General features: G+C 51.4%; 1 protein-coding gene across 2 annotated transcripts in view; it reads right to left on the bottom strand.

Moving 5' to 3' along the window:
* The window catches only part of ECE2 (endothelin converting enzyme 2), a 34,830-nt gene extending 25,593 nt beyond the window's left edge, over window positions 1-9,237 (bottom strand). The window contains exons 1-9 of one of the 2 annotated variants that reach the window (XM_075570855.1): window positions 8,798-9,237; window positions 6,126-6,215; window positions 4,685-4,838; window positions 4,095-4,310; window positions 3,188-3,312; window positions 2,870-3,016; window positions 2,502-2,567; window positions 627-815; window positions 268-410 (exon numbers count right to left, since the gene is read on the bottom strand). In XM_075570855.1, the coding sequence (XP_075426970.1) occupies window positions 268-410; window positions 627-815; window positions 2,502-2,567; window positions 2,870-3,016; window positions 3,188-3,312; window positions 4,095-4,310; window positions 4,685-4,838; window positions 6,126-6,215; window positions 8,798-8,842 (1,175 nt within the window). In that variant the 5' untranslated portion in view covers window positions 8,843-9,237. The remainder of the gene's footprint in view (window positions 1-267; window positions 411-626; window positions 816-2,501; window positions 2,568-2,869; window positions 3,017-3,187; window positions 3,313-4,094; window positions 4,311-4,684; window positions 4,839-6,125; window positions 6,216-8,797) is intronic. The other variant, XM_075570854.1, reaches the window with a different exon arrangement.
* Window positions 9,238-15,190: the final 5,953 nt, after the last annotated feature.

Here is a 15,190-nt window from a genome sequence, read left to right as displayed (position 1 = left end):
GGAGAGGAGCGGGCAGTACTGTATTTATCAGCGCAGGAGAGGAGCGGGCAGTACTGTATTTATCAGCGCAGGAGAGGAGCGGGCAGTACAGTATATATCAGCGCAGGAGAGGAACGGGCAGTACTGTATTTATCAGCGCAGGAGAGGAGCGGGGTGATACTGTATCAGCGCAGGAGAGGAGCGGGGTGATACTGTATCAGCGCAGGAGAGGAGCGGGGTGATACTGTATATAGCAGCAGTCTTGGTATACAGGGCTCTCATCCTCACGTGGGGTCTGTGCTGTTCACAAGGTCAGACACCAGGCGTAGATATTCCTTCCCGTATACCACCACCGGCTCTGTGTCATTCAGATCCAGTGGAGCGAGGGTAAAGGTCAAGTAATCCAGCCAGTCAAAAGCCGGGGCCAGACCCTGCCAGCAAAAGAGAGACAGTCTGAGTGCCCGGGAGCGTGTGTGGGTGGTGGGGTGAGGGGACACAGAGGGGACATGTGTCAGTGTGATCATCGTTCCATCAGAGCTTCACATCACCAGCAGAACATCACGTCTCCAAAGAGCCCCACCCCTAGCGCAGAGTATCACATTGCCTGCAGAGTGTGACCCCTCCGCTCTGCAGAGCATCGCTCTCACCTGGAGCTCAGACACGGCCATACGAGTGTAGATCTTCTCCTCGTCTCTTCGCTCGTCCTGTGGTACTGTCACATTGGCCAGCAGCGTCTCAAACGCCAGGATCTTTATCATCTGCTCCTCCACCAGCCCCCGGGACCCCCCGAGGAGCACCCCCAAATCCACCATGTACTGCAGGTACGCAGTTAGCACCTGGGGACATGTGGTGACACACACACAGTGTCACATACGTACAATGACACACGCACAGTATCACAAACACGCACCCACAATGTCACCCACACTGACACACATGCACAGTGACACACATGCACCCACAGTGACACATGCAGTGTCACACAAATGCACATTAACAAACACAGTGACACATGGACAGTGTTACACACACAGTGACATGCACCCACAGTGATACACACATGCACAGTGACACGCACCTAAAGTGACACAAATTGTCACATACAGTGACACAAGCAAAGTGTCACACACACACACCGTGGCACATGCACAGTATCACACATGCACACACAGTGACACACGCACAGTGACAGCCACACGCACAGTGACACACACACGCACAGTGACATAAACACAGTGACACACACACAGTGCCATAAACACAGTGTCACACACACAGTGACACACACGCACAGTGACACACACGCACAGTGACATAAACACAGTGACACACACACGCACAGTTTCATAAACACAGTGATACACACACAGTGACACACACACACACACAGTGACATAAACACAGTGACACGCACACGCACAGTGACATAAACACAGTGACACACACACGCACAGTGTCACACACACAGTGACACACACACACACACACGCACAGTGACATAAACACAGTGACACACACAAGCACAGTGACATAAACACAGTGTCACACACACAGTGACACACACACGCACAGTGACATAAACACAGTGACACACACATGCACAGTGACAAACACAGTGACACACACACGCACAGTGACATAAACACAGTGACACACACATGCACAGTGACATAAACACAGTGACACACACACGCACAGTGACATAAACACAGTGACACACACACGCACAGTGTCACACACACAGTGACACACACACGCACAGTGACATAAACACAGTGACACACACACGCACAGTGACATAAACACAGTGACACACACACACACAGTGACATAAACACAGTGACACACACACGCACAGTGACATAAACACAGTGACACACACACAGTGACACACACACGCACAGTGACATAAACACAGTGACACACACACGCACAGTGACATAAACACAGTGACACACACACAGTGACACACACACGCACAGTGACATAAACACAGTGACACACACACGCACAGTGACATAAACACAGTGACACACACACAGTGACACACACACGCACAGTGACATAAACACAGTGACACACACACGCACAGTGACATAAACACAGTGACACACACACACACAGTGACATAAACACAGTGACACACACACACACAGTGACATAAACACAGTGACACACACACGCACAGTGACACACACACACACAGTGACACACACACGCACAGTGATACACACACACACAGTGACACACACACGCACAGTGACACACACGCACAGTGACACACACACGCACAGTGATACACACACACACAGTGACACACACACGCACAGTGACACACACGCACAGTGACACACACACGCACAGTGATACACACACACACAGTGACACACACACGCACAGTGACACACACGCACAGTGACACACACACACGCACAGTGACATAAACACAGTGTCACACACACGCACAGTGACACACACACACAGTGACACACACACGCACAGTGACACACACACAGTGTCACCTTCCCATTTGCGGTCTTGTTCAGATAGTAATCTCTGGATGGGAGGAAGAGTCCGGACTGATCGACCTGCGCAGAGGGAGGGGGGGGAAACTGTATACGGTATATACTCACCCCCCCCTCTATAATACGAGGAATCCCGACACTCCAACCTCCCGCATCGCCCCCCTCAGCCTCTTCTCTTTTCCTTCATCTCGCTTCTCCTTCTCTTGATTCTCTGCCCCCTCTCTTACCTCTCTGCCCCCCCCCCCCACCTGCATTCTACCCCCCTCTGGCTTTCCTGCGCATCTGCCTCCCACCCCTCTCCTGCCCTCTTCAATGCCCTCCTGCTCTCCCCCCCACCCCTCCCTCTCCCCTCATACCCCGGGTACCTGGATGATGTTGCTGTTGGAGCTCTTCGAGTCTGCACTCACATACACGTTGAAAAACGGGGTCGCCCGGTATGTCCCTGAGACCATCTTCAACACCTCCATAAAGTTATTCTCCCGCCAGGGGCCAGAGATGTTCCAGCCCCCCACCTAAGGGGTCAAAGAGCCCAGGCAGGGTGTCACCCTGGCACCAATGGACATGTATATAATGCTGGCACCATGACCATGTTGGGGCAGTCCGAGTCCGCAAAACAGGGGGGGGGGGGGTCAGAGTCAGGGTGTCTGTGGGTCTCTTAGAGGATCAGTTTTTGGGGGTCTCACCTTCTCTATCAACTCGGTGAGGGGTCTCTCCCTCAGCGCCTCGATCCTCGGCTCCCTCAGACAGGACAGGTAATAACGCTGCGTCTTCATCTCTGCCTCACTGCTGGAGTTAAATGTGGCATTCTCTGTGTGGGAGGACACAGTCAGAGACCCCCCACTCACACAGACCCCGCTACAAAGTACCCCCACACATAGACCCCGCTACAAAGTACCCCCACACACAGACCCCGCTACAAAGTACCCCCACACACAGACCCCGCTACAAAGTACCCCCACACACACACAGACCCAGCAACAAAGTACCCCCACCCACAGACCCCGCAACAAAGTACCCCCACACACAGACCCCGCTACAAAGTACCCCCACACACACACAGACCCAGCTACAAAGTACCCCCACACACACACAGACACCGCTACAAAGTACCCCCACACACACACAGACCCAGCTACAAAGTACCCCCACACACACACACAGACACCGCTACAAAGTACCCCCACACACAGACCCCGCTACAAAGTACCCGCACACACAGACCCCGCTACAAAGTACCCCCACACACACACACACACACAGACCCAGCTACAAAGTACCCCCACACACACACAGACACCGCTACAAAGTACCCCCACACACAGACCCCGCTACAAAGTACCCCCACTCACACAGACCCCGCTACAAAGTACCCCCACACACAGACCCCGCTACAAAGTACCCCCACACACACACAGACCCCGCTACAAAGTACCCCCACACATGGACCCCGCTACAAAGTACCCGCACACAGACAGACCCTGCTACAAAGTACCCCCACACACAGACCCCGCTACAAAGTACCCCCACACACACAGACCCCGCTACAAAGTACCCCCACACAGACAGACCCTCTTTCTCTATCCCCCTCACCCAATATATGTTTCAGCACGGCCTGGTTCTGGTCCCAAATGCTGTTAAATGTATTCCATCTGGACCGGCCATCTGGCAGCGGGTTCCTCCTCATCCAACCCCCGCAGGAGAACTGATAGAAATCCTGACACGGTTCCACTGCCCGGTCCAACGAGTCCAAGATCCGTCCGGCCACGGAGACACAGGCTTCCGACAGACAGAGAGTGCGGGACCGGTCTGAGAGAGGGAGAGAGGAGAGAGAGAGAGAGAGAGAGACATGGGTAGAGAGAAGAGGGAGAAAAAGAAAGAGAGAGTCAGAGAAGAGAGAGAGAGGAGAGACAGTGGGTGAGAGAATGGGAGAGAGAGAGACAAGCAGAGAAAGAGAGACAGGGGCAGGGAGGAGAGGGAGAGACAGACAGAGTGGGTCACGTCTGTGAGAGAGAGTCAGGGCCCAGGGCCACAGGTCTTTATGAGAGAGAAGGCATGCACGGGGAATCTTAGGAAGAGACAGTGTGAGAAGGGGATCTGTGCGAGACAGTGTGTGAGTGACACAAGTGTGGTCTAGAGAGTGCGCTAATATATAGAAGAGAGGTAGATAGGGGTCCCGGTACCTGTTCTGTGCTGCACCCCCAGAGCAATGACACATCCCAGAAGCAGCACACCTAGAACTGCACTCAGGGCTCCTAGGAACATCTCCAGCTGTGATCTCCTGCCCAGGGCACACAGGACCCCCAAGACAGGACCTCGCCCCTTCCGAAAACCCACCTGGGCATAGGGAGACAGAAAGAAGGAGAAGGAGGGAAAGAGAGAGAAGGGTGGAGGGAAAGAGAGAGAGAAGACTGGAGGGAAAGAGAAAGAAGGGTGGAGGGAAAGAGGGAGAAGGATGGAGGGAAAGAGAAAGAAGGATGGAGGGAAAGAGAGATGGATGGAGGGAAAGAGAGATGGGTGGAGGGAAAGGGAGAGTAGGATGGAGGGAAAGAGAAAGAAGCTTTGAGGGAAAGAGACAGATGGATGGAGGGAAAGAGAAAGAAGGATGAAGGGAAAGAGAGAGATGGATGGAGGGAAAGAGAGATGGGTGGAGGGAAAGGGAGAGTAGGATGGAGGGAAAGAGAAAGAAGCTTTGAGGGAAAGAGACAGATGGATGGAGGGAAAGAGACAGATGGATGAAGGGAAAGAGAGAGATGGATGGAGGGAAAGAGATGGATGGAGGGAAAGAGAGACGGCTGGAGGGAAAGAGAAAGAAACTTTGAGGGAAAGAGACAGATGGATGGAGGGAAAGAGAAAGATGGATGAAGGGAAAGAGAGAGATGGATGGAGGGAAAGAGATGGATGGAGGGAAAGAGAGAGACGGCTGGAGGGAAAGAGAAAGAAACTTTGAGGGAAAGAGACAGATGGATGGAGGGAAAGAGAAAGATAGATGAAGGGAAAGAGAGAGATGGATGGAGGGAAAGAGATGGATGGGGGGAAAGAGAGAGACGGCTGGAGGGAAAGAGAAAGAAGCTTTGAGGGAAAGAGAAAGATGGATGAAGGGAAAGAGAGAGAATGATGGAGGGAAAGAGAGAAGGATGGAGGGAAAGAGAAAGATGGATAGAGGGAAAGAGAGAGAAGGATGGAGGGAAAGATAGAGATGGATGGAGGGAAAGAGAAGGATGGAGGGAAAGGGAGAGATGGATGGAGTGAAAGAGAGAGAGAAGGATGGAGGGAAAGAGAAAGAAGGATGGAGGGAAAGAGAGACAGGGATGGAGGGAAAGATGGAGGGAAAGAGAAGGATGAAGGGAACGAGAAAGATTGATGGAGGGAAAGAGAGAGAAGGATGGAGGGAAAGAGAAGGATGAAGGGAAAGAGAGAGAAGTGAAGGAATATGGAAGGCAGAAAAGGTAGAAAGAGACAGAGAGACCCCTAATAAATGTGCAGTGATACCGCCCCTGTACTGGAGGATTACATCTCCCTCCTAATTAATGAGTTTTGAAACACAAAAAAAAGTCGTCTGGTCTTGGCGCAGGCCGCCGCGCTGTGGGGTTTAAGGGCTTGTATAGCAGACGCAGCACAAACCTCAATACTTTCAGGAGACACCGCCGCGCCCTCCGCCGCGGGATCAGAAGTGTCCTCATCATGAAACCGGGTGCGTTTGTAATCAGACATCTGGAAGAAGAGAAAAGTGAGACCTACAGAGTATCCAGCACTCACACGCAGTGGGAGGAGTTATATGGCGCCGTGGGAGGGGTTATATGGCACCGTGGGAGGGGTTATATGGCCCAGTGGGGGGGGGGGGGGTTATATGGCACAGTGGGAGGGGTTATATGGCACAGTGGAAAAGCCAAAATGGAGAAGCTATGTGTGAAAACGAAGTACACCCTTACTTCTTCCATAGGAATTAAGATGCTAAGTAGCAGACAGGTGCTGCTAATCAAATGCCCTTGATTAATTGATCATCAGCAAGTGTGACCACCTCTATAAAAGCCAAAGTTTTAGCAGTTTGCTGGTCTGGAGCATTATGTGTGTGTTAACACAATGCCAAGGAGGAAAGACATCAGTAATTATCTTAGAGAAGCAATTGTTGCTGCCCATCAATCTGGGAAGGGTTATAAGGCCATTTCCAAACAATTTAAAGTCCATCATTCTACAGTGAGAAAGATTATTCAAAAGTGGAAAACATTCAAGACAGTTGCCAATCTTCCCAGGAATGGACGTCCCAGCAAATTCACCCCAAGGTCAGACCGTGCAATGCTCAGAGAAATTGCAACAAAAAAAACAAGAGTTACATCTCAGACTCTAAAGGCCTCAGTTAGCATGTTAAATGTTAAAGTTCATGACAGTACAATTAGAAAAAGACTGAACAAGTCTTGGTTTGTTTGGAAGGGTTGCCAGGAGAAAGCCTCTTCTCTCTAAAAAGAACATGGCAGCACGGCTTAGGTTTGCAAAGTTGCATCTTAGGTTTGCAAAGTTGCATCTGAACAAACCACAAGACTTCTGGAACAATGTCCTTTGGACAGACGAGACCAAAGTGGAGATGTCTGGCCATAATGCACAGCGCCACGTTTGGCGAAAACCAAACACAGCATATCAGGACAAACACCTCATACCAACTGTCAAGCACGGTGGTGGAGGGGTGATGATTTGGGTTTGTTTTTCAGCCACAGAACCTGGGAACCTTGCAGTAATTGAGTCGACCATGAACTCCTCTGTATACCAAAGGATTCTAGAGTCAAATGTGAGGCCATCTGTCTGAAAGTTAAAGCTTGGCCGAAATTGGGTCATGCAACAGGACAATGATCCCAAGCACACCAGCAAATCTACAACAGAATGGCTGAAAAAGGTAAGAATCAAGGTGTTGCAATGGCCCAGTCAAAGTCCAGACCTCAACCCGATTGAAATGCTGTGGCTGGACCTTAAGAGAGCTGTGCATAAACAAATTCCCACAAATCTCAATAAACTGAAGCAACGTTGTAAAGAAGAGTGGGTCAAAATTCCTCCACAACGATGTGAGAGACTGATAAAGTCATACAGAAAACGATTACTTCAAGTTATTGCTGCTAAAGGTGGTTCTACAAGCTATTGAATCATAAGGTGTACTTTGTTTTTCACACATGGCTTCTCCATTTTGGCTTTATTTTTGTTAAATAAATCATGACACGGTGTAATATGTCATGTGTTGTTGTTCATCTGAGGTTGCATTTACCTAATTTTAAGACCTGCTAAGGAACAGATGATTGTTATTATGTCCTGATATGTAAAACCATAGAATTCAAAGAGGCTGTACTTTCTTTTTCACACCACTGTATATGTAAGTGCATGTGTATGTATCTGCGTGTCGGAGTGTATATGTATCTGCGTGTGTATGTATCAGTGTGTCGGAGTGTATATGTATCTGCGTATATATGTACCTGCGTGTATATGTATCTGCGTGTATATGTATCGGTGTGTCAGAGTGTATATGTATCCGTGTGTGTATGTATATGCGTGTCGGAGTGTATATGTATCTGTGTGTATATGTATCTGCGTGTATATGTATCTGCGTGTATATGTATCAGTGTCAGAGTGTATATGTATCTGTGTGTGTATGTATCTGTGTGTATATGTATCTGCGTGTGTATGTATCAATGTGTCTGAGTGTACATGTATCTGCGTGTATATGTATCAGTGTGTCAGAGTGTATATGTATCTGAGTGTATATGTATCTGCGTGTGTATGTATCAATGTGTCTGAGTGTACATGTATCTGCGTGTATATGTAATAGTGTGTCAGAGTGTATATGTATCTGAGTGTATATGTATCTGCGTGTGTATGTATCAATGTGTCTGAGTGTACATGTATCTGCGTGTATATGTATCAGTGTCAGAGTGTATATGTATCTGTGTGTGCATGTATCTGTGTGTGTATGTATCTGTGTGTATATGTATCTGCGTGTGTATGTATCTGCGTGTGTATGTATCAATGTGTCTGAGTGTACATGTATCTGCGTGTATATGTATCAGTGTGTCAGAGTGTACATGTATCTGCGTGTATATGTATCAGTGTGTCAGAGTGTACATGTATCTGCGTGTATATGTATCAGTGTGTCAGAGTGTACATGTATCTGCGTGTATATGTATCAGTGTGTCAGAGTGTACATGTATCTGCGTGTATATGTATCAGTGTGTCAGAGTGTACATGTATCTGCGTGTATATGTATCAGTGTTTTCCCTGCGTACGCGCATTCAGAGGGAAGCTGGAGGAATACTTACGCTGTTGCTCAGATCCTGAAGTGCAACATTCATCCTGGTGAACATGGACCAGTATCTACAGGAGACCAGCCTGGGGATCCAGACTCATCCACAGGAGGCCAGGGACCCAGTGTCTGCTGCCCATACCCGGGGTACCCCGAGACACCTGTACACGCAGCACCCCCGCACAGCTCTCAGCTCCCCCCCCCCCACCACCACCACAGACCACCGCCAGCCCTGGCAAACTGCAGCGAGGTAAAGGGTGAAGCTCCGTCAGGCCTGAGTGGGGGAGGGGGAGGCAGGGGGAGGGAGGATGGGGCTTCTAGCTGGGAACGCAGATGGTAACCATGACAAAACCCTATTGTATCTATCAAGAGGAAGGACAGGAGAGCATCAGTAAAAGGGAGGAGGAGAAAACAGAGCGATACTAGTAAGCAAAGAGGGAACGGAAGAGCTGGGGGAGAGATGGGGCAGAGGGGGAGAGATGGAGAGGAGGGGGAGAGATGGGGCAGAGGGGGAGAGGGGGAGAGATGGGGTAGAGGGGGAGAGATGGGGATATGGGGGAGAGATGGGGATATGGGGGAGAGGGGGATAGATGGAGAGGAGGGGGAGAGATGGGGCAGAGGGGGAGAGGGGGAGAGATGGGGTAGAGGGGGAGAGATGGAGAGGAGGGGGAGATGGGGGCAGAGATGGGCAAGACGGGAAAGGGAATGGAAGAGATGAGGAGAGAGGGGTGAGATAGGGGAAAGAGGGGGGACTGATGCATGAGATGGGGAGAGAGGGGTGAGATCGGAAAAGGGGTGAGATGGGGGAGAGGGGTGAGATGGAGAGAGAGGGTGAGATGGAGAGAGAGGGGTGAGATGGGGGGAGAGAGGGGTGAGATGGGGGGAGAGGGTTGAGATGGGGGAGGAGGAGTGAGAGATGGGGAGAGATGGGTAAGATGGGGGAGAGAGGGGTGAGATGGGGAGAGAGGGGTGAGATGGGGAGAGAGGGGTGAGATGGGAAGAGAGGGGTGAGATGGGGAGAGAGGGGTGAGATGGGGGGAGAGGGGTGAGATGGGGAGAGAGGGATGAGATGGGGAGGGGGGAGATATAGGTGAGATGGGGAGAGAGGGATGAGATGGGGAGGGGGGAGATATAGGTGAGATGGTGAGAGAGGGGTGAGATGGTGAGAGAGGGGTGAGATGGGGTGAGATGGGGGGATAGGGGTGAGATGGGAAAGAGATGGTGAGAGAGGGGTGAGATGGTGAGAGAGGGGTGAGATCGGGTGAGAGGGGTGAGATGGGAAAGAGATGGGGAGGAGGAGTGAGAGATGGGATAGAGGGGTGGGATGGGAGAGAGATGAGGAGGAGGAGTGACAGATGCCGAGAGAGGGGTGAGAGATGGGGAAAAAGGGGGGGACTGATGAGTGAGATGGTAAGAGAGGGTGAGATGGGGGGTGAGATGGGGAGAGAGGGGTGAGATGGGGAGGGGTGAGATGGGGAGAGAGGGGAAAGAGGGGTGAAATGGGGGAGGGGTGAGATGGGGAGAGGGGTGGGATGGGAGAGAGATGGGGAGGAAGAGTGAGAGATGGGGAGGGGAGAGAGGTGTGAGATGGGAGGAGAGGGATGGGATGGGAAAGAGATGGGGGAGGAGTGAGAGTTGGGGAGAGAAGGGCGAGATGGGAAAGAGATGGGGGAGGAAGAGTGAGAGATGGGGAGGAGGAGTGAGAGATGGGGATAGAGGGGTGAGATGGGGAGAGAGGGGTGAGATCGGGAGAGAGATTGGGTGAGATGGGGAGAGAGGGTGAGATGGGGAGGGAGAGAGGGGTGAGATGGGAGAGAGATGGAGGAGGAGAAGTGAGAGAGGGGTGAGATGGGGGAGAGAGGTGTGAGATGGGGAGAGGGTGAGATGGGTGGGAGAGGGGTGAGATGGGTGGGAGAGGGGTGAGATGGAAAAGAGATGGGGGAGGAGTGAGAGATGGGAAGAGAGGGGTGAGATGGGAAGAGAGGGGTGAGATGGGAAAGAGATTGGGGAGGAGTGAGAGATGGGGAAAGAGGGGTGAGATGGGAAAGAGGTTGGGGAGGAGTGAGAGATGGGGAGAGAGGGGTGAGATGGGAAAGAGATGGGGGAAAAGGAGTGAGAGATGGGGAGAGAGGTGTGAGAAGGGTCGGAGAGTGGTGAGATGGGGGAGGAGGAGTGAGAGATGGAGAGTGAGGGGTGAGATGGGGAAAGAAGGGTGAGATGGGTGGGAAAGGGGTGAGATGGGAAAGAGGAGTGAGAGATGGGGGAGGAGGAGTGAGAGATGGGGGGAGAGGGGTGAGATGGGAAAGAGATGGGGAGGAGGGAGAGATGGGATAGAGGGGTGAGATGGGAGAGAGATGGGGAGGAGGAGTGACAGATGCGAAGAGAGGGGTGAGAGATGGAGAAAAAGGGGGGGACTGATGAGTGAGATGGGGAGGCAGGGGTGAGATGGGAAGAGAGGGGTGAGATGGGGAGAGAGGGGTGAGGTGGGGAGAGAGGGGTGAGATGGGGAGAGAGGGGTGAGATGGGGAGAGATTGGGTTAGATGGGGAGAGAGGGGTGAGATCGGGAGAGATGGGGAGAGAGGGGTGAGATGGGGAGGGGGAGAGGGGTGAGATGGGAGAGAGATGGAGGAGGAGGAGTGAGAGATGGGGAGAGAGGGGTGAGATGGGGGAGAGAGGTGTGAGATGGGGGGAGAGGGGTGAGATAGGTGGGAGAGGGGTGAGATGGGGAGGAGTGAGAGATGGGGTGAGATGGGAAAGAGATGGGGAGGAGTGAGAGGTGGGGAGAGAGGTGTGAGATGGGTGGGAGAGTGGTGAGATGGGAAAGAGATGGGGAGGAGTGAGAGATGAGGAGAGAGGGGTGAGATGAGGAGAGAGGGGTGAGATGGGAAAGAGATGGGGAGGAGTGAGAGATGGGGATAGAGGGGTGAGATGGGATAGAGGGGTGAGATGGGGATAGAGGGGTGAGATGCGAGAGAGATGAGGAGGAGGAATGAGAGATGGGGATAGAGGGGTGAGATGGGGATAGAGGGGTGAGATGGGGGAGAGGGGTGAGATGCGAGAGAGATGAGGAGGAGGAATGAGAGATGGGGATAGAGGGGTGAGATGGGAAAGAGATGGGGAGGAGTGAGAGATGGGGATAGAGGGGTGAGATGGGGATAGAGGGGTGAGATGCGAGAGAGATGAGGAGGAATGAGAGATGGGGATAGAGGGGTGAGATGGGGATAGAGGGGTGAGATGGGGGAGAGGGGTGAGATGGGAGAGAGATGGGGGAGGAGTGAGAGATTTGGGGAGATGGGGATAGAGGGGTGAGATGGGGATAGAGGGGTGAGAGGTGAGATGGGAGAGAGATGGGGGAGGAGTGAGAGATTTGGGGAGATGGGGAGGAGAGAGATGTGGATAGAGGGGTGTACTCTCACTGACACTCTCACCGACTTTGTCACTCTCAGGGGCTCTCTGCCACTCTCGCTGACTCTGTCACTCTCACGGATGCTCTGTCACTCTCGCTGACTCTCTGCCACTCTCGCTGACTCTCTGCCACTCTCGCTGACTCTCTTATTGATTTGGGTCCTTAGGCCTGAAAGTCTCACTGTGGAGATTACTTTGGTCCATCATCCCCAGGTCTCTGCAGGAAAGGGGTGCTGGTTGGCTTCTAAAGTGAATCGCACCCCAACTGTGAGTGGGAATAAGGACGATGATGCGCCTGAAACACGGAAAGAGCGGTCAGATAAGTAAGCCAGCAGAGGGCAGTGTCACGCAGGCCAATAGCATGGAGGATGTTTTGAAGGAGGAAGATCAATGGTATCTTTGGTCCTCTTCTGCTGCACTGGCAGCCATTTAGTGAACCCGAGCCGAATCTTCACCGGTCGATCGGCAACTTAGCCAATCACTTATCATTGTGTGGTTTGTATTGATGTACATATTAAAGGGCAAAAAAAACTAAAATAATAATAAACATTTTTTTTTTTGTAAAAACGTCAGCTTGGACGGCTGCTTTAAGTTAACCTTTTCTCGCACAGTACAGGCATACCCCGGTTTAAGGACACTCACTTTAAGTACACTCGCGAGTAAGAACATATCGCCCAATAGGCAAACAGCAGCTCGCGCATGCGCCTGTCAGCACGTCCTGAACAGCAATACCGGCTCCCTACCTGTACCGAAGCTGTGCGCAAGCGGGGAGACTATAGAGCCTGTTACACATGCGTTATTTACATCAGTTATGCATGTATAGGACGATTGCAGTACAGAACATGCATCGATAAGTGGGGAAAAGGTAGTGCTTCACTTTAAGTACATTTTCACTTTACATACATGCTCCGGTCCCATTGCGTATGTTAATGCGGGGTATGCCTGTATACTGTTGAAATCCCACTGATTCAAGATCATCTGATTTTGTCAGGTACATTGTAAAGGCTCAGTTCCGAATTACTTCAATAAACATTGCACCATTGCTTTATTGTCCTTTGTTTGTATGGGCTGACTTATACAATGTTGATAATTCACCAGTCCAACCCCCAGACCGCCGGTACCAGTCCTAGTCCATGTGTATGAGTTGTATGCTTCATGACTAGGGAACCCCCAAGTGGACCTAACATTGGTTCCCAAAGATCTGGTTCCTGAGCAGGTTATTGACCATAAGACTGTGCGTGGTGTGGAGTGTATCTATGGACATGTAGAGCTGGACACTACTGCACAGGTTACACTGACCATTCAGGGAGAACCAGGCTTACGACAGTGCTAATGGGGAGAACTATGCCTGCAGCTGTTGTAATAGGCAGAGATTGGGAGCGGATTATACATACCAGTACCCCAACTGGTTTGTCAGATGAAAATAAAATTGATGGAGAGATACTGGCTAATGTCCAATCATTGAAGGAGATTTGATGAATGAGTTGGACTCCATAGAAGGCCCATCACAAGCTTATGCACGGTACTCAGCTCAAAGCGATCTAGGACATTTGGTTGCAGCTGTTTTGCCACAACTCTCTCTGCCGCTGGAAGCTGCCGCCGCCGACCACTTCACCGCCGGTCACTAAGGTAAATAAAACCCCTTACCCTAAAACTACCTACCCTAAGCCCTTACTCTAAAAAAAAAACCCTAACCTAAGCCTAAAACCGCTACCCTTAAGCCCTTACCCTACCCTAACCAAATGAAAAACTTACCTTCGAAGCGACTGGCGGCGGAGGTTCCAGCATCGAATCGGCTGTGGCCGAGGCTCCATCTGTGGCGAAATGGCTGTGTCCAAATATCCCATTCCGGCTCACAGGGCCTGACCAGGTCACAGTAGCTAAGTTTGCCAATTTTGGTGCCCCCAGGAAGCGGATGAAACATCCCAATATGTCACGCAGCAGTTACCAGAAGTAAAGAGGGAAGTATGAGATGCTCCACAGCTGCAGCATCCTCGGTTCCAGCTCCGTGAGGATATGCTATATCGTGTTGATAAACACAAAAGCACAGGACGGGATGTTGTCCGGTTGTTGGTTCCCAAACCTCATAGGCATATAGTACTACTACAGTACATTCCGATGGTTGGACATTTGGCCCAGGACAGACGCTGGATCAAATCCTTTCCAAGTTTGTTTTGTTTTTTTTCAAATTAATTTTTGTTTTTTTCCCCAAAGAAGTGTACATAAATAATCACAGAAACGGGAAGGGAGGATGGGGGAGGTGTACAGAAAAAAAGGGGGTTTGTGCGGGTGCCTCGGCATCACAGTGGTGCGGAACATAGGAATTTTGATAGAAGCCTTATACATATGTGAAAACACTTAGAAATCCTATAGTACGGGGTCTGAGAGACAGCACAGCTTGACGTGAGCAGAACACCTGAGAATGGAGCCCGGAGGGGAGGACTGGGTTATTGTGATAACAGGAGCAATGATGCTATGTCCACACGCAGGCGTATGGGAGAGCCGAGAGCATGGGAGAGCCGGGCGTATGGGAGAGCCGGGCGTATGGGAGAGCCGGGCGTATGGGAGAGCATGGGAGAGCCGGGCGTATGGGAGAGCATGGGAGAGCCGGGCGTATGGGGGAGCATGGGAGAGCCGGGCGTATGGGAGAGCCGGGCGTATGGGAGAGCATGGGAGAGCCGGGCGTATGGGAGAGCCGGGCGTATGGGAGAGCCGGGCGTATGGGAGAGCCGGGCGTATGGGAGATCCAGGGGAGCCAGACTTTCTGCAATGTATGGCATGTGTTATTCAGGAACCTGCGCAGTTTCTCCATACTTTATTCCTGATATTGGGAATTGTCGGTAGCTCATTTCGCTTCCATAGACTCGCTATTAAACATCTGGCTGCTGTTGCAGTGTGTGAAATGAGCTTATTTTCAGCCCGTGTAAGGTGTTGGAGAGGCCTGTTTATGAGAGAGAGCCATGGGTCCATGGGGATATTTGTGCATAAGATTTGCTGCAGCCA

The sequence above is a fragment of the Ascaphus truei genome, chromosome 14 (assembly GCF_040206685.1).
Source record: "Ascaphus truei isolate aAscTru1 chromosome 14, aAscTru1.hap1, whole genome shotgun sequence".
NCBI lineage: Eukaryota > Metazoa > Chordata > Amphibia > Anura > Ascaphidae > Ascaphus > Ascaphus truei.
Note: the sequence above shows the minus strand (reverse complement) of the source record. Positions and strands in the feature narration are given on the sequence as shown.